Genomic DNA, 18,632 nt, shown 5'->3' with positions numbered 1-18,632 from the left:
TAATCGCACAGTGTGAGAATTTGTTTTGCTTAAAGAATGAGGTAGTATCAGTGGTGGGTTGCTTATATCCTCTGGTAACGTTTTTGGGCAAGAACACCAGTCCCAGTCGTGGGTGGTTTATGCTATAGAAATGCAGTCCCTGAATGAGAAACTCCAGAGAGATTGGATTTCTGTAGCGTAAACCACCCAGGACTGGAACTGGTGTTCTTGTCCAATTGTTCTTGTCAATTTGAAATAGGGGGAAGGGGACAACGGAAAATGAGAACATGGTGTACATCCAGGCATTACTGGTGCATTGCCTCCGTATCTATGTCAAAGCCTTCCAGTTTTGCAGCCATTCCCTGGGGCAGTGGGTCACCTAATGCACTGTTCCTGCTGGCAGAACATGATGTTCAATGGAAGGAAACAATTATACAGGTACCAGTCATGGACCGTATTCTCATTTGGACCATTCTGATGGAAAAAAAGCCACAGCTGGAAAGTGAGTCACGTAGCGGAAATTGTCTGTGACAATTCTGGCTCTCGTTAAACCCGCTGAACTGTGGAGAGAGCATCTGAGGATGGGGATCTTGAGGTATAGCCAGGCTACTTAGGATCCAATCCTAAACATCCAGTCCTGTGCAGATTATTTCTGCTATCAATTGCAGCAGTAGTTTGCATAAGTTTTCAGGCTCAAGGCTCAGAGAATAGAAACTGGCTTTTAATATTACGTTACCATGAGCCTCCCAGGCTTAGGCTGTTTCTATACTTGTAACCAGACATTGGTCCACTATTATTAGATATGGCCATAGCAAGCTAGCAATGAAGAAGTAGAAGGAGCTAGTGATGAAAAAGTAGTCATGATTATTATGAATGTTTATCTTTCCATTTACTAGGCATAGTCTGAAGATGCCAGTGAGGGGTTCATAGAGACTTAGAGTGTAACTTATCAATTACTACACCACCACAGACAAAGCAGATGAGATTCCCTAACACAAATGCTCTGCTTCACTAAGCCAGTGGGACTCCGATGACTTCATCAGCATTCCCTCATCTCAGACCACCTGGGGATTCATCTGCGCAATTCTAATATGACAAGAAAGATCCATTGATATTCATCTAGCCTGATCTCCTGCACAGGACTACACTCAGTCTGGCCATGCTACTGCACTGCACAAACACAGCATTTTTTGTTTATTATTAGATGTAATAAAGTAAAGCAAATCCATCATTTTCTGGTCGCTGAGAGATTTGAAGTTAGACATTTGTTTGGCATTGGCCAAACTGTGCTCATACTGTTGCCAAAGGTCATGAAAGCACCACCGACTGTTTTCCCCCAAACTCTATAGTTACTCTGTATGTTTATTGAACTTTGGCAATAATATTATGTGCTCCTCAGCAGCACTGCCAACATAATTAGAAAGGAGCAGTCATATCAGAAAACACACAGTAAGTTACTGAGGAAAGGTCCCAGTTGAATATTAACTCAGATCGACTTCTGGGGTGTAGAAACACGTAGAAAGTGTATGGGACACCGTCTAGTGAATAAACAACATGCAGACAGAACACATTGTGGCATGCTGTAAGACTGAAGTGGATAAGCATATAATGAAGAGGAGTCATTGACGTAATTACAAAGGCAGGTGGTGGCACATTGATTTTTATCAAGGTCAATGACCTCTACTGCTACTAAAGTGTACCTAGTTTCTTACTACTGAGGTAATTAGACTTTTTGAAGTCAAATATTAATCCTCCAAACCTTTGGATAAAAAAGATACTTTTCTCAATTTGGCATTCCCCTCAATGGTTTTAGAGTGGCTACTTGTATATTACAACCTTGTTTAACCAAGAGAGGCAACAATTTTTAATGCCTTAAGGTTTTATAATTGATCTTAAGATTGTAGCATCTTTAAATATGTACAGCCTAATCCTCCTCTCACATAGACACCAAGCACTGCATCTGTGGGCAGAGCTGATCCACGCCGAGGGAAGATGTGACACTGAACTTGTCCGTATGTGTTCCTTAAGGCTTTTGTTTACTCAGTCCTAACGTTGCATTAAGGCAGAAAAAAAATTTGGCTGTTAGAATACTACTTTCAGTTCCCTGCAATTGGTGGACCTAGGTGAAAATTTTATAACATCAACATCTAAATTAAAAAAGCCTTTAAGAGTATTTGCAATGGTTCAGAGACAGACAGCCAAGTCTCATTGTTCCTCAACCTCTCACTGAAATGAATCATATGGAAGGTGATTTAAACATATAAATAAGTGTTTGACTTTCTGAGCAGCCGTGCAACCCAGTTAGTATATGAAGATTGTGATTTTGACTGCACAAAATCAGATTTGTTGTCCAGCTGCATCCAGTCATAGCAGAGGTACGCTACCCAAAATCTGTAGAAATATACAACCTGAAGCACGCGTCATGACTCAATGTGTTGTTAGTACAGAGCCATTTTTCTTCGATGGGTTATGAAACCCCCAAACCATCTGTCCAGGATTCTCTAAACCCTTCCTCTCAGGCTGCTTATGAGATGCTCCTATGACAGGAGTTGGAGTGGGAATTATACCACACAGGTTTGTTCCTGGACACTGTAGCCAAAGACATTGACCCTGCCTCTGGCCAGAAGAAAGGTCATTGCCACGCTGAGTAATGGGATGTTCCAACAGTTGCAAAGCTACCACTTCCACACTACTACCACAAATAATGCTGTATTTTTCTCCAGTGATCATAATATCATAATTCAGCAGAATTCTACCAACTATGAGGAAAGTCTTCCAAAATGTGAAAACTTTAAAGTTGCTGGAGAGCAAGTTCATAAATGTACTTAAGTGCTTTTCAGGCACTGAAAAGCTTCTTTAACAGACCACAAAGGATTCATACAGTCCTTGGTTTCTGAAGGTTTCAGCAAAGGTTTTCCTGGTGAAAGGACTGGAAGGCATGTCCTGTGAGGAGCGGCTGAGGACTTTGGGTTTGTCTTGTTTGGAGAAAAGGAGGCTGAGGGGCGACCTCATTGCTCCCTACAGCGTCCTCATGAGGGGAAGGGGAAAGCGAGGTGCTGAGCTCTTCTCCCTGGTACCCAGTGCCAGGATGCATGGGAACGGTTCAAAGTTGCACCAGGGGAGGTTCAGACTTGACATGAGGAAACATTTCTTTACCAAGAGGGTGCCCAAACCCTGGAACAGGCTTCTTGGCGAGGTGGTTGATGCCCAAGCCTGTCAGTGTCTAAGAGGCATTTGGACAATGCCCTCAATGACATGCTTTAGCTTTTGGTCAGCCCTGAAGTGGTCAGGCAGTGGGACTCACTGGTCATTGTAGGTCCCTTCCAACTGAAAAAAATATTCTGTTCTATTCTATTCTATTCTATTCTATTCTATTCTATTCTATTCTAAAGTGTCTTCAAAACACATGTATTAAATGACTGTCCCCACTGTATACCCTATCATGAATCTCAGGATTTTCAGTAGTGCCCAGGCATGTAATTCCTACCGAAATCAGTGGAAATAAATTGCTAAGGTGCTTTTGAAAAGTCCTACTGGGTCCCTCTATGCAGCTTTATGTACCTAAATAGGCTAAGTACGCAGGGAGTGTTGGACTGTTTCCGTTTCGATGTTTGTGGCTGCCCAAGGAGCTGACGATTCACTGGGACAGAGGCTGTGCTCCTTTTGCATGCCCCACTGTACCATAACGCTGGGAAGCCCAAGGGAGGCACTATTCTGCAGAGGTCAGTTCATGATGAGGCTGCCTGCTGGCTTCAGCCTTTGTGTCAACAAATGAGGTGTCCCACTCCTATTTTCACTGAGGAGTTCAGCCTTAGCAGCAGTCTTAGAGCACTCCTGTTTGAATTGCCTATACACAAAACTCAGATACAGGAAGAATAGGTTATGGGAATTTGAATGAGATTTGCATTTTAATGGAGTTTCATCCATAAACAACTCATAGTCTGGGCCTAAGTCTCCTAAATCATTTAGGAAATACAGTTTAATTTCCTTTCTTTTTTATTTTTTTCCTTTGTCTTGCCCATTCCTTTAATCTTTCTTCTAATTTATTCTTTCCACATGGCTCTAAATATAGGAAAGCATTTTCACCTTTGTGTCCCTCTTCATTTCTTCTTCTTTTTACACTCCTTTTACTCCCTACCACCATTCGTATTCTTCTTCTGGCTCTTCTTCCTTCCAGTTCTCCAAACAAGGGTCATTCCACCATGGGTTGTCAGACAAAGTAGAGTACTGAGCTCCCCTTACCAGCTCCTACCGCCTAGTACGTACTTCTTTGTGGAATCACCCGCTGCGCCAAAAAACATCAGACTCGTTGCAAGAGCAGGCAGAAGGCCTGATACCGTTTTGCCCAGGAAAGACTGCACCTAGCTCCTAACTGCTTGGACACTTTTGCAAGATTTGTGACTTCACAAACTAGAATTACATATCCAATTCAATATAGTATGTTAGGGAAGCATATGAGCTCAGAGCTGGTTCAGCATCCAAGTTCCCTTCAGGAGAACTGTTTAGCAACATCATCAGAGTGGAAACGAAGAAATGAATAGAGCAGCAATTGAAGAAGCATGGTCTCTCAGGTTAGACCAGAACACTAAGGGAAAAAGGTGTCCCTTCATGTCCCTATATGTACGTTAATCCTTGGTAAACTGAAAAACAATTCCAGTTTCACTCTCTTCCAGATGAGGCCTCCTCAAACTCCCATGTCTCTGAAGTGAATTTGTGCATTTGAACTGGAAATAAGGGACTGAAATTTGAACAAAACACTGTGCTGTTTTTGTTTTCCCCACTTTTGTTGGTTTTGGAAGTCAAAATATTACGAATTAATGTTTCCCACAAGGGAATGCAGTAAAAACATTTAAAACATTTCCTATGTAGGTTTTGTATTTTTGGAACACATTTAGAAAGGGAGATGAAGTTATCCCCTAAAATGAGATCAACAAAAGAATCTTTCAAGCCGTAAACATAAAGCACTGGGAGGCTGATACAATATATACGGAAGTGCATAATAATATTGCTGGAATTGTGTGCCATCTTGCATCAGACAGCAAAAGAGAGGAAGGTGTGTAAACATAGACCAAACAGCTGGATCCAGACCTATGGAATTATTGCTCCAAAATATCAGGTAGACAATGCTGAGGAGGAAGATGGTCGTACCAAGGAATGTAATTTTAGTGAAGGAATGGTTCATAATGAATACGTGTGAGCACAGGACACCATATGTGTCATTCTTTGAAAGATGCAAGATGCCACTCTTGCCAGAGCTTGGGTGTTTTGTGTCCAGACTACAGATACACCAAGGCCAAGGTAATATCATCACTGCAGCGGGTCTGCTGAGCTCCACATGCTTGCATTAATTTTGGACTCTTTTCTGTCTGATCTCTGCATAGTTATGTCCCTCCTGTTCTCTGTAACATCCTGCCACCACTTTGTAAAAAGCTAAATATGTAGGGCATAAAAGAAACCATGGCTAAGAGTGAGAACAACTTGCAAATCTCCTAATTTATATCTCGAGGACGTTTGGCAAGGAACTCGAGGAAATGGCAAGTAATGGTTTTGCAGGACAGGGGAAGGTTATTTTTTAAGAGGTTTGTAGGAAAAGACCATGGAAGGCAGGCATAAAGATGATGCAGCTACAGACAGCACTGGTGGACTGTGAGATGCCACGAAAAGGATACACTAGAAAGTGAGGGCAAGCATGGTGAGGAGGGCAAAGCACAAGCTGGAAGCCAAGGCCAGAAGTGTTTGAAGGGGTCCAGTGAGATGATGTCAGTTTTGCTCCGAGCCACCAAGAAGCTTCCCGCACAGGTTGACGCTGCGCAGCGTTGTTTGCATCACTGCCTCGCCGGGAGAGGCAATATTATGTCCCACTGACACAGCAGGACAGTGCAAACATTGCGACACTATGTCAAGACATCACTCTCCGCTCTGTGCTATATAAGGAACTGGCTTGCCGAGCTCTGCGAGGTATAGTATGGCTGACCTGGTGGGTTTGCTCACCAAGCCACAAGGCCACTAGTTTGAAAACTAACTACTAATATTCAAAATGAGGTAAGGGTTGGTCTAGCCTCTTCTATGTTTATAAAGGACTGAGAATTTTTTTTTTTTTTTTTTGCCCAGCCACAAATATCTCAAAATAGTTTTTGTTTAGTTCTCAAAATATTCCTGTACGAACCTCCCCTGGGAGTTTAGGAAATAAATAGCTTATCCTGGACAGACTATTTATTTCCAGGATGTTTACTCGTGCAATCCATGTGATTGTAAAGTGCCTCCATTTCTCAAGCTCTCTTTCAGTTCCTTAGGGGCACATAATTTAAACCGAGCAACTTTCCCCATATACTGACAGACTGTTATTCGTAAATATTGAACTGGTAGCTCCAATTCTCTATTCATAGTGCAATTATTAATGTGGCAAGAGAGGGTGGTTTATGATTAGGTTTGAAATGCCCAGACTCCCTGGAACCACAAGTTCAAATCCCGGCGAGATCAGCCCTTCGCCCCTCTGTCTGGGCTAGATGCGCTCCACAACCTCAGGTCACCCGCATAAAGCCCTCAAATTAGGTCTGTCTGATCAGCTTAGATTTTAAAGGTCCACAGGTCATGCTTTGTCCAAAGGGGCTACCCCAATATTTGTGCACATGCTCCCTCGTGCCTGTGCTTGCCCGACAGTGTTGTGATAGCAGCTGTTTACCGTCACCCACCACAGAGCTGGCTTGCAATTTAGCAGGGCTGGTGCAGCCCCGCTGCTTTTCTCCGTCGACAAAAATTACAGTCCTCCACCTGAGCCACACCATTTCAGACCAATGCAATTTTCATCTAAGAGCTGAGATTTTGAAACCACTTGCTTCAAGATAAAATGCTGCCATTTCCACAGTTATTAGCTGCAAACGGCGTGAAATTCAGACTGTGGCAAGATAACCTTCCGCTTATTCTCACTACCTATTTTCCTAAAAGAAGAACTTTTTCATGGCAGATTTAACATTTGTTTTCTCATTTATTTCTTGGGCAAGAGAAGCAGTGAGAAAATAAAATCAGGATGGGAACAGATATACTGCATCAACATACATACATCCATCAACACACATCCATGCTCTGACAGATCCTCAATGTGCCTTAAGCAGCCATGTGAAGCCAATTAACCAGTAGATGTGTTTTTGTGATTGAAATAGGCAGCAAGCAGCAGAGATTAAAGAGCAATAAACATAGCACATAGATAAGTTAGCTAGCCCATTTTCCTATGATTAATTCATCCTAGATTTCTATTTAGTAGTTTATTCGGTTAGCAGCACTGCTGAAACTCCTAAAAAAAGCCAAATGTGTGATTTAGAGAGTCTCTGCAGCAAAGGATGTTGGGAGGCTAGCAGGGCTATAAGAAGCAAAGAAGCAACTGAAGCCAGATCACCTGAGAAGCAGAGGAAGACATCAGATAGAACCCGCTAGGTCTGGTAAGCATGTTTTCTTTTGTCAAAGTTGCTGCAAGATGCATTCTCCATGGTAGACTCTAGCATTCTTAAATGGTTTATCCTTCTCTATTGTTTTTAGACTTCTCCCCTCCTTTATTCATAATGGTCTTATTAAAACAACTGAATAGAAAAAGTTTGCTGCTGGTATATATGTGTCTCTAAAGCACAGAAAAGTGTGAAAGAAAAAAAAAACAACCATGTTGTTGTTTTCCTCAGAAGCTCTGGTTGAAAATATTCTTTAAAAACTAACTTTAAATAAAAAATAGCTTTTAATTGGCCATCTAAACTTTAATGAGTGAGGGGAAGGCATCAAAATGTATAGCTGAGGATGGGCTTGTGGGGGGGGGGGGTGGTTGCAAACTCCTCCTTATTCCCTATCTAAGTTTAATCATGCAAGCTTACTGACAGTAAGCTTCTATGATAAAGACTAAGGGAAGTCAAGCTGGCTGAACAGGAAAGGAAAAGGCAGTGTCTGTAGGCTGAGTGCTGCTTATACTGTGTCACACAAGCTAGCACTGCTAAGAAGTGAGGGGAGAAATGGGTACCCAAATAAAAGTGATAATGGGATTCCTTTTTCCTCCCTTCTCTCCAAGGGGGAAAAAAACCCCACAAAACACCTGACTCTTGCTGCACTGAAGAGTCAGTGCTCCACCTCTTGCCTCCCCTTTAGAAACTCTGCCCCTACACAGGTGCAACACATTGACAAGGAAGGGAGAACTGATGCCTTTTACTTCAGCAAACGTATCTCGCTGTCCTCCTGTGCCCCCCGTCATTGCAGTCCCATTGTCCTACCAGCCCCCACCAAGGCCTTTGATCTATAGGGCTTAGAATATGGGCACTTAAAACATATTTCCCCCTTGATGAGCTTCATGCAATCAACCTGCATGAAATATCTGAACTGCCTCATGAAAGCAAAGAGTTCAACAGTTACTAAAGTGCTTAACTGCTCATCTAATTCAGATATTTATTTTAAATATATCTTAAACTGGATATATTTATCTTGGGCTTCTCCACGTGTAAGAAGTCAAGTTCCTTTTTGTTGGGGGTTGGCAAATGAGTAGGGGAAATGCTACTAACAAAATCAACCTTGCTATTGTTGTAAATTCAGTTGAAAATGGACTTGCACAGAACATGGTTTAGGATCAGCAGAAATAAGCCAAATGCCAAGTAAGTAGGAGGGAATGAGAGGTTTGTGAACCCCCTTTTAAGAAAATAAGAGAAACAAAATGGCAATTGGACTAAGAGATGCTTGCTTGAATCCAGAACTTTGCGCATCCCTAGAGCGCTTGAATTTTTGCTGCACTATGGTAATCCCTCTGGTATCTAACAGTTCTCATCTACCTACCCAGTGTTAGTGGCTGCAACCCCTAAAGTATATTATTTGTATACTCTGAACGATAAAACACTGTCTTAATGATGTTGCAATTAATGAGATATCTTAAAAAAAATCTAGTATATGTGGAGCTCCACATGCTGAGGGGTGGGACAGGAGTAAGTGTTGTATGTGTGACAAGCTGTCTTCTAATGTTCTGTTTTCAACGTGGCTCTTTCAAACCCTTGAAGACCACTGATCTATACAAAGGATAAATTCCATGTGAAGGGAGAATGCAGACATGAAAATAGGAACATTTATTTGTCTTTGCAGCAACTGAACACCTTACGTGGCACCTCTTGCTATGCGAGCAGAGACACAATTTTCTCTTCTTACTTTCTTAAGGCAATAAACCTGACTTCAAGATGTCAGAGGAAGAAGATTCTTTCCTGAATGTTAAAAGATCTCTGAAAAAGCGAATGGTGAAACACAGCACTCCAGTGGACTCAATGCTTTCAAGAACAATGCCATCTCTTACAGATCTGACAAATCAGTCAATCAAGGACCAAAATGTCAGCAAGAGAGTTTATGGATCTCCAATGCCAAAATCAAATCTAAGTAGATCGTTAGCTCAAGTATCGTTAGTAAGTGTTGAAGCATACATCCCCCATATGTCCCCGAAGAGGCTTTCAACAGCGTTTGACTCGCAAGAATTAAACAAAGAGATAAGCCAAAGCTCTCAGGTTGTATTTTCTAGAAGGAGGCTTTCCACAGTGTTGGCCTCTGAGGAATCAAATGAAGAGCCAAGTGACAAGGTTGTACCAAACACGGAAACTCAGGCTCCCACCAGAGCATCTGAGGAGGCTGCAGTAATTCGCAAGAGCGGACCTTCATGGCTTGTTACGGGAATACCAGGGATAAAAGATATCCCGATAGTAAAAACCAGAAAGAAGAAAACTGATAAAGCTCTTGTGGTAATGGCTTTCCCTTAGTTATGAAATAGATAAGCTATACAACTTCCTACCAATGCTGAATATATACAGATCTTTCTAATAATGTGAGAATATTTTAGTAATGGAACAACTCCACAACTTTATCAGTGACAACTTGTATTTATGAATTGGGTCATAACCTGCTAGACTCTGTGGTATCATTCCTAATCACAGACTGGATGGGATGCAATGTTCCAAACTAGTACTTGCTTCAGCTTGTGAGCTTGCGTGACTAGTGTACACTAGTGCAAAAGTACATTTTTTTAATATATCTTTCTTTAGGAGAAATGTAAGAATGGGTAGAAATCAGTGATTTTTTTTCAAGTTTCTTAATGTTGGCAAGTTAACTAACACTGGAGAAACAAATAAGGTACTTCTTTCCTTGTTTAATCCAAATTGTAGTGCTTTATAAAAAAAAATGCCAGTCATTGCAAATAGGGTCTTGTGTGCAGTCCTTCAATTAGTGTAGGGTTTCCTGGGGAAAGTTTAGATTAATGGACCTTATGCAGGTCTCTATTCTTCTGTTCTGTGGAGCACAAGAACTCAATTTCCTAGAACTCTGATTATTGGCAAGGGCCCTGTGGAAAGCCCATAGAAAGGATAGGGAGGCAGCAGAGTTAGACTCTGAAGGCTGTCATGTCAGTGTGAAGCCATCAAATTCTGTTCTGGTTTGTTTTTTCCCCTGTACCACAGTGTTCATGGGTGTGTTGGAAACTCAGGAAAACTTGCCTGCTCTGAGAGTAAAGGCTTCTCAGCTTAAAACAAGTGAAAACTTCCAGTGGGGTTCATAATGCCTTTGTGTATGTTGTTTGTTTGTTTGTTAAAGCAGGCGACATCTGAATGGATTAGGTTGACTAGTATTTCTTTTCTATAACAGAGAAAGAAAGAAAGAGAATGGGTGCTTCGTCAACTTAAAAACATTGAAGAAGCAACTGAACACGAACTGACAATTGAAGAAGCTTGATTGAACTACTTATGGAATTAGTGCCATCACATCCTTCTTGTGGAAATGGCTGGTTCCAATAAATCACACACCTGACTATAGTGTCTGTTAGACTTCCTCTTTCCTTTAAAAATGTTCTTCTTTTGTTGTTTGGTTGGTTTTATGATTCTTTGTGCCTCTTAAATCTAGGAGGAGTCAGGTACAAATTAAGTGCCTCTACATGACAGCCAATGTTAATTCATAATGGCTGAAGGCCTGGAACAAAGAAGGGAGGGAGAACTTTGTGTAAGACTCATTCTTCATCCTGCAACAGCTCTTCCTGACCATATTCTTTTGTGTAGTGGTCAAATCTTGTAGGGCTGCTGATGTTCCTTAAGTGACAAAGTCCTAGTGGCCACAGAAGAGTGTAATCCTGGTTAGCCAAAGGAGAATCTCCTCATCTAAAGAGTAATCAAAACTGATGCAATCACGAATGTTTTTGCTGCTAGCTGGGGAGATGAGGAAATAGTGAGAGGCACCAAGGAGGGAGGCCACCCTCTAGAGATTACTAATTAATGAGAGTTTGTTTTGAAGTTTTGGCTCAAAATGAGTTTGCCCCAGGCCTGGACTGTAAATGCACCTCGCTGTCGCACTGGAGATCCTTAATGCTCAACTGTGTGCTTTGAGGGGTTATGGGGTTTCTGTTTTTCTCTGGAGCTGCTGCATGGAGGGGAAGAAGGGTGTCTTCCCTGACAGCTGTATTGGCAAAATGGCAATTTAGCTCAGAGCAACTCTTTCTGAAGCACCGGTCAAGAAGTGATGCAAAAAGCATAATGCTCATGTTAGTTCCTACTGCTGTCTGTCACTTAATCTTTAGGCAGAACTTCACACTTCTAAGTGATCTATGGGGTGTCAGCAACAGGGATCCAGAACAGATTTACCGCATGCACACGCATATCCCTGCGTTTGTGTGGCTATACTGATTTTTCAGCCTGTCCCAGGCCCTACCTAATTACTCCAAAGGGGAGTTCAAAAGAAGCTGCAAATTAAGGATGGAGGCAAGGGAAGCTTTTTCATTTCCTTCTTACACACTGAAACTTGTATTAGCTCACGTCCAAGGTGGCAAAGAAACAGAAGCATGGCCCAAGCCAACATTATGAGACAGGCTAACCAATAGCAGCTGTGTTACGCTCAAAAATGTGAGCAGAGTTGTGGTTTTACAACCTCTCTCAGGATTTAAAAGGAATTAGGATGTTTATGCTAGTGATTCCTGAAGTGAAACTCTTCAGAGTTTCTCAGGAGAACAGCCTTGTCCTCGGACCTGGCTTTCTGTGGTAGCCAGGCAGTGGGGCGATGTTGCCCCTCAGGTCACCAGCCAAGGCACGCTTACTTGGGTTGATGTTTAGTTAATGTTCTGGTATTTGTTTGTGTGTGTTACCCAGGCTGCTTGTCTGGCCTCCACAGGTTCCTCTGGCAACCAGGGAGCTGCTGGCTGATGTAGATCACAAGCTGCTTTTGAGATAAAATAGGCATGGTTGCAGATGTGCTGCTATTCCCCTTGAGCTTGCAGGCATTTCATCAGCATCTATGATTTGTGCCAGGGGCTGAACTAACATCAGGCAAGTGCAAGGTTAGCGTAAAACCCTCCTCTACCCCTGGGACAAGCACAGATTAGTCTGGCCGCATGACCCAGTGCTTAATCCAAATGACCCAGTTCTGTCTCTTGTTTATTTGTACCTTCCCAGATAGCCAGTTCCACTTGTTCCTTCTTCAGGCTTCTCATCCTGGTCTCAGCGAGTCTTGATACTGCTTCTGCTTTTCTTTCTCCCACTCACCTCTTGAAGTCACTCTTGGCTCCTACCTGAGCCCATCCAGTTCCCTGGTCTTCAAATGTCTCTATCTAATGTCTTCTCCAATCTGGCCTCTAGCGGCTTCCATCCTGATAAGACGCAGAAGTCTTCTGTCTTCCGTGCCTGCTCTTCGCTGCTGGGTTCCTTGCCCATCTGATACCTGATCTGATACCCTCCAGTACCTGATGTCAGTCTGCCACCAAAACTCAGACTCAGATGCCATACCCCTAAAGTGCCTTTGTCTACTTAGGTTGACCCCCTCCATGATGCTAGGCCAAGTGGAAAGGTCATTAAAGGCCAGTTGGACCAAGTTCCCAGCCCTTAGCAGGCCAGGGATGTAGTTGCTGGGAAAGTCCTTCTCAGGCCCTGCTTCAGGCTACATCAAATGCAAGAGGAATCCAGGGAATATGGGTGCTTAACATCTAAGAGGTCTTTGGGTTTGTGCCAAGTGCAATGCAAAACTTTCTAAGATTCAGGACACAGTAAATGCTGGGAAAGTTTTCCAGGGAACAAGGCTGCTGTCCTGCCAGATTCATGGAACTAGTTGGTGCCAGTAAAATCCCAGAGACTTTCCTCGGTGGCGGGAAACAAATTGCCCGGAGTGGTAACACAGAATTGACTCTGACTGGGTCGCAAGTCCTGAAGCCATATCAGGCAGGCAGATGCGAAAAACTAAAGGCTTTCAGGATTTTGGAAACTACTTCTATTTCCTCTCTCTGGAATGTTTAAAAAGAAATACAAAAGACTGCATAGCATTTATCTCGCAGTAATTTAGGTCCACATGAATTTGCAAAAGTCACAATATTGCTTTGATAGCCGTTCATGAGAAAATATTAATAGACTTAATTGGTGCTTCAGGGGTTTTCTGAAATGTGTCTGATACTCTACATCAACAGTATTATTGTTAATTATAAGTTAGAATACCAAGGGACTTCAACCAGACCTACATAGTACTAAACTGCATGTTAACCCCTAATGAATGATGTTCCCAAAGAAAGGCTCGTCTCTAATTTTTAAAAGCCAGGATCTTAGGGAATATGAAACTACATACATCAAACTACAGATACAAAACCACACTGCTATTATTGCACTTCACATATAAGTATATCCATTGGGACAAAATGAAAAAAACCCTAGTATTTCTTCTGTTTACAGGGTTTGCACTTTCATTTGTTTCTCTAGTAGACTCCGAAGTCTGCTGGAGTTTAAGGTTTAAGTTTATGTTACAGCTAGTTTTCTGTTACAGTATGCACATACACTTTGAAAAGAATAGGCTTTGAGAAAGGCACTAGTAGTTTGTGGTTCCAATGTTTAATGTCCATCCTCTAGTGGCAACAATGGCAAATTACTGTTTGGTTAGCAACTCTTCATGTGCAAAGTTCCTTTATGCATATTTATACTGCAGTATCACCACAGTATAAAAAAAAAAAAAAAACAAACCTTGAAAGCAGCCTAGAGTCCAACACCTCCAAAAAACAGGCCTCTCTAATTATCAGTGACCTTAAGTACGGATTGCAGGTGTTGAAGCTGGAAAAGATTAGGGACCACGGACACCAGATTCTTAGGAGAAGATAACCCCCAAGGCATCACGTTTTCTAAAATAAAAAGCCCTTTTTCTGCATGGATGAATGTGAACCAGAGTTGCAACAGGTTCTTGAGCCTTGCTCTTGTCCTGGCTTTCAAATGCAACACTGGACATGTTTAAGTTCAGAGCAGCCTTCCCACCGAGGGTGTTCTTTTAGGGCCGTATTTTTCCTGTAGGAGCTAAGCTATGACCTTGACCTAGGGAACTGTTTTCAGTACACTTGTCTCTGAGCGGATATTACACAATCTACCTGCTGATGGTGACTAAGCATGATGTTGGATGGGGAAGAACGAAAACACTACCAAGAACAGAGGGAAGAGACAGAAGTGTCTTCACCCTGGATTTATGAGCTCGGCCTTGTTCCCACTGAAGCAATGGTAACGCTCCTGTTGACAGAGCTGGGAGCGCTCTGCCCAGCTGCAGTGCTGCTGTAGGAGGCCAGATTGAAGAAAAAAATGTTTAGCACACATATTTAACATATTTCAGATTTAAATAACAGAGAACTGGTAACTAAGTTACTTCGTTGCTGATCATAGCTGAACAATTTTAGGATAACTAGGAAAAGTAGAAAACTCTTAAATAAAAACAGTTGGTTTTTTTTTTTCTCTAAATCACAACATAGTTACATACTTGCTATGGACAAAACCCTGAGTAATATATCACACAGCAGTATCACTGACCTGTACTCCAGTATGTTTTGTTCTACAGGGCATACAAGCACAGAAGTCTCCCTAAGCTCCATCTGTCATTGTGGTCCGCAATGCCTATTAAAACAGCTCACTCCTCAATGCTTCCAACTTAATAGAAAAAATGAACATACATACTGAAGTTTTGACTGAGCCTAGCAGCACCTAGAAAAGTTGGACCAGTTGAAGCTATTGGCCAACATTTTCAAATGTTATTAAAAGCTAGACCTAGGCACAGATCCTAGGACCCCACCTAGGACCTAGCCCCCCCCCCCCCCCCCCCCCCCCCAAAAAAAGCAGATCTTCTGGTCAGTCCTTGTACTGCTCTGTAGGTACCTAATGCCCCTATACAATGAAATTTTGTTTGATGGTGCAGTCAGTCCCAATGGATGTGCAAACCCTGTAGAGCTTGACAGCAGCTCCTGGTTGCCAACCTCCTGGGTCTGCCCGTGCACGTGATCTCACAGCACTTTGCACCAGTCCCACCCCTCCACCCTGAAATGGGACCTGTGTGCAGGAGGTGCGTGGCAGACACCAGTCAGACACGAGGTAGATCTATCTGCCTTCAGTTTCAGCAGCCCACAGGAAAAAACTCTGGGAAGACGGCATTTCCAATCCCCTTCTCATCTGAGATAGGACCTTGAAACCAAGCGTCCTAGGTCACAAGGCAGTAATCACCATCTCTAGACTTGCTGTGGAGTCAGGGCTTTTAAGTGTTACCTGTCAAAGTTGTTCCACTTTGCCTAAGTATTCATTAAAAAAGAAGATTGAACTTGCATCATAGGTCAATGACTCACTGTCCTGCATCGGTGGTATTTTATTTCTTGAAGGTTTGGGGGGAGGGGGGGTCTGGTTTAATTCATTTTTATTGAAGAAATGGAAAGAAGAAGGGGAAAAACATCCTTCATTACTCTCAGGGAGCAAAAAAAGAAAGAAAGAAATCATATCTTTTCTGCTCCTTACTGTTGCTGCCATTTTGACCCCTTTTGTTGTCCTCCATTTCATCCTTTTGGCCTTTCCTAGCTCCACATGTATGTCCTCTTCTAACTGGCTTCTGCTTTCAGCTCTTCATGTCATTGCAGGTTTGTCCCCTGTAGTGACCTTCTACTGGCAGATACCGTAAGCCTCCTAAAGCTTACATCTTACACCTTCTCCTGAAGAGGAGATGCCAGCAATGAAAGGGGAAAAGAAATATCTCATGCCTCTAGAATAGGAAAACAAAGGTTCTCTTCCTAGAAATTGAATAATCCAACTTCCTAGTATAGAAAGGTGATGTGAATTCAGGTATAGGAAAGAAAGTATGGGCAGCATACTGCTGACAAATTTACCGGGAGAGAAACTGGGTCCAAAAAAGCACTTACAAGATGCCTAGGTAAAATGGGTTTCAAAGTATACTTCCCAGCCAAGAGAGCACTGAGCAATTTGTTGCATCATACAGCATGCAATTAAATCAAACTGGTGCTGTGTGAGAGTATTCATACAAAGGAGAGGGGTGCTTTAGCACTTGTTGCTCCTCTCTAGGAAAAAACCACACAAAAACCCCAAACCTGCACAAACCATAGCTCAACAGCAGCAACAGGCTTTGCCACTGTGGGAGGGAAGGCATTCCAATTAGGCGGAAGGCTTAAAATTGCAATCGAAAACTTTTAATTACAACACGTATGCTAACGAGGATACGTGTTATAATTTTAACTATGCTAGAGGGAAGAAAGAAGGGGTGGAACTGGGATGGGAGAGAAAGAAGTGCTGTTTGGCATCCTGAATGCCCGTGGCTAGCTGAGAAAAAGTCCACTGAGACCATAGGATTAGAAATTATACTACAAAGGTTATGATGCAAGCATACAAATCAATAGTGTATCCTGACCTTGACTAGCATATTCAGTAGCAGGTGAGTGTCTTTGGCCACAACTGGGTGATGATAAAAATTGATTCAAGAAAAGAAAACACAGAGCAAAGCTCTTACATGAGACTGGCAAAATGAAAAGACTGTGATGACTACACTTGCGGAAGAGATGAACAAGGCAAGCAAAAACACAATAGCAGACTTATGACACCTAAAAGGTGGATTGGCCATTCCAGTTTCTCAGAACGCAAAATCAGTGGAGTTAAAGGAAAATAAGACTAGAACTGATATTTTAAAAGGTGTATTTTTTTGCATATACTTAATAAGTCTGTAAAGCCTGTTTTCACTAGAAAGATATCTTTGAGAAAATTATCAAATCAGAGCAGGGGGGGGAAGCGCTATATATGAAAATGTAGAAAATTACATTAAAAAGGCAGTGGTGTTGGGGCAGTTGTTTATTTTTGCATGTTGACCATGTCATGGTCAACCCGTCACTGATCGTAATAAGAACAGCAACAACAACAAAAAAATGAAAGTCTTACTTTTATAGTTACACATACAAGCATTTCTACAACAGCTCCATTAATCAGATTTCATGAGAGAAAAGCTTTTGAGACATCTAATAATTCTTCTCTGTGTCTGCCTTGGTTCTTATAACTGACCCCTCATCACCAAGCTGTGGGTCACTAGAAGTTTTATTCTTTTCCATGTGTCTTTGCTACAGAAGGCAAAATCACAGTGATTTATTGAATGCAGTCAAATTCCTATTTGTAAAGAGAGGCACTCTGCTTTCATCTGTAAGAAAGTGCCTTGACAATCTAATCTTGGCTTTTTGCTTTGTTTCATTATACATTAATTATATTGATTTTTTTTTTTTTAATCCAGTAACTCTGTGTGATCTCTGTGTTTGATGGCAGAGATTATTTATACAGTAGGTCAGGCAAATATTCGTGTGACATTCAATCTTATCTCCAGTGTGATTTTGATATAATAACAGGCAGGATTAACCCCTTCATGTCTCTATTTTCCAAATGTGCTCTCCTTCAAGGAGCCTTTAAACTGCTGACAAGTAGAGTTAGCAGCTTCGGTTTTCTCTAAAATGCTTGCTGAGGTGTATTCACCCAAGAGTAGGTGCCACGCAGGGTGACCTGCCTGAACGAGGGTGTTGTGCCTCACAGTTACTCTGGTCTTCGTGCTGTTCTCCTACCTCTTCCCACAGCAAGCAAGCCCTGCTCCCCTCACACCAAAGGGTCCAGGGGTCCCGGGCAGAGGCCAGCACCCCTGAGCATCTTCCTTCCCCTGGACAGGGTGACCTTGCCTATACCTCACTGTGGATCCCCTGCAAAGAGTTTGAAATAGTAAGTACATGTAGGTTAAGGCTGCAGCGAGCATCAAAAGCTTTCACACTTGATAACTATCAGGCACTAATTCGACGGTGGAGGTGTTTGAATAGCTCAGGCAGCCCTGAATCCGGGCAGCAGCTTACCTGGTTTCAGTTCTCTGTGCAAGCCTCAAGCCCTCCAGAACTGACTGAAGTCCCAGACTCCGGTCTCTCGTCCTCTGGGGAAACAGTAGAGGCTCTGAAACCTGAAAAAAAGTACTCTAGTTATTGCTAGCAACAATATTATAATGATAATTAGTAGCAATGACATTGCTGAAATCAGAAATGCCCCAGGACAAAAGGCAGGAACAGATTTCTTGACAAAAGCAGCCAGGCAAAACGTTTTACTTTTGTAAGAACCAGTGCAGAAGTGAATAACCTAAATGTGGAAGACAATCGTAAATGATCCAGAGAAATGCGCTCTCCTGTTTTAACAGCGTATCATTTTGCTGTCAGTAACAGCCCTCTTGCTCGCTTGCTGAGAATTCCAGGCTGCTGCCTCCTGCAGCCCAGCCCCTGTTCCCCTGGTAGGCTCAGTTCAGGCGTGTTTGTCCCCCAGTTTTGGCTTCTCACTTCACAGGATGGATAACCAGAGAAAATGGACTTCTTGACTTATTCCTATTTTTAT

At 42.4% G+C, this 18,632-nt stretch overlaps 1 protein-coding gene across 1 annotated transcript; it reads left to right on the top strand.

Annotated features, from left to right (window-relative positions):
• The first annotated feature begins 8,593 nt into the window (after positions 1–8,593).
• Positions 8,594–10,701, top strand: LOC115352934 (coiled-coil domain-containing protein 201-like). The gene is made up of 3 exons (XM_030041741.2): positions 8,594–8,600; positions 9,151–9,719; positions 10,615–10,701. The coding sequence occupies exons 1-3, from the start codon at positions 8,594–8,596 to the stop codon at positions 10,699–10,701; spliced, it is 663 nt and encodes a 220-aa protein (XP_029897601.2).
• Positions 10,702–18,632: the final 7,931 nt, after the last annotated feature.

This window comes from Aquila chrysaetos, chromosome 18 (assembly GCF_900496995.4).
Source record: "Aquila chrysaetos chrysaetos chromosome 18, bAquChr1.4, whole genome shotgun sequence".
In the NCBI taxonomy this organism is placed as follows: domain Eukaryota; kingdom Metazoa; phylum Chordata; class Aves; order Accipitriformes; family Accipitridae; genus Aquila; species Aquila chrysaetos.
The sequence above is the reverse complement of the archived record's forward strand: the minus strand, read 5'-3'. Positions and strand labels throughout refer to the sequence as shown.

Bases quoted from the DNA above. Each gene is read 5' to 3' on its own strand.
- LOC115352934 (XM_030041741.2), top strand. The intron at 9,720-10,614 runs GTAATGGCTTTC...TTTCTATAACAG, and splicing joins AAACTGATAAAGCTCTTGTG to AGAAAGAAAGAAAGAGAATG.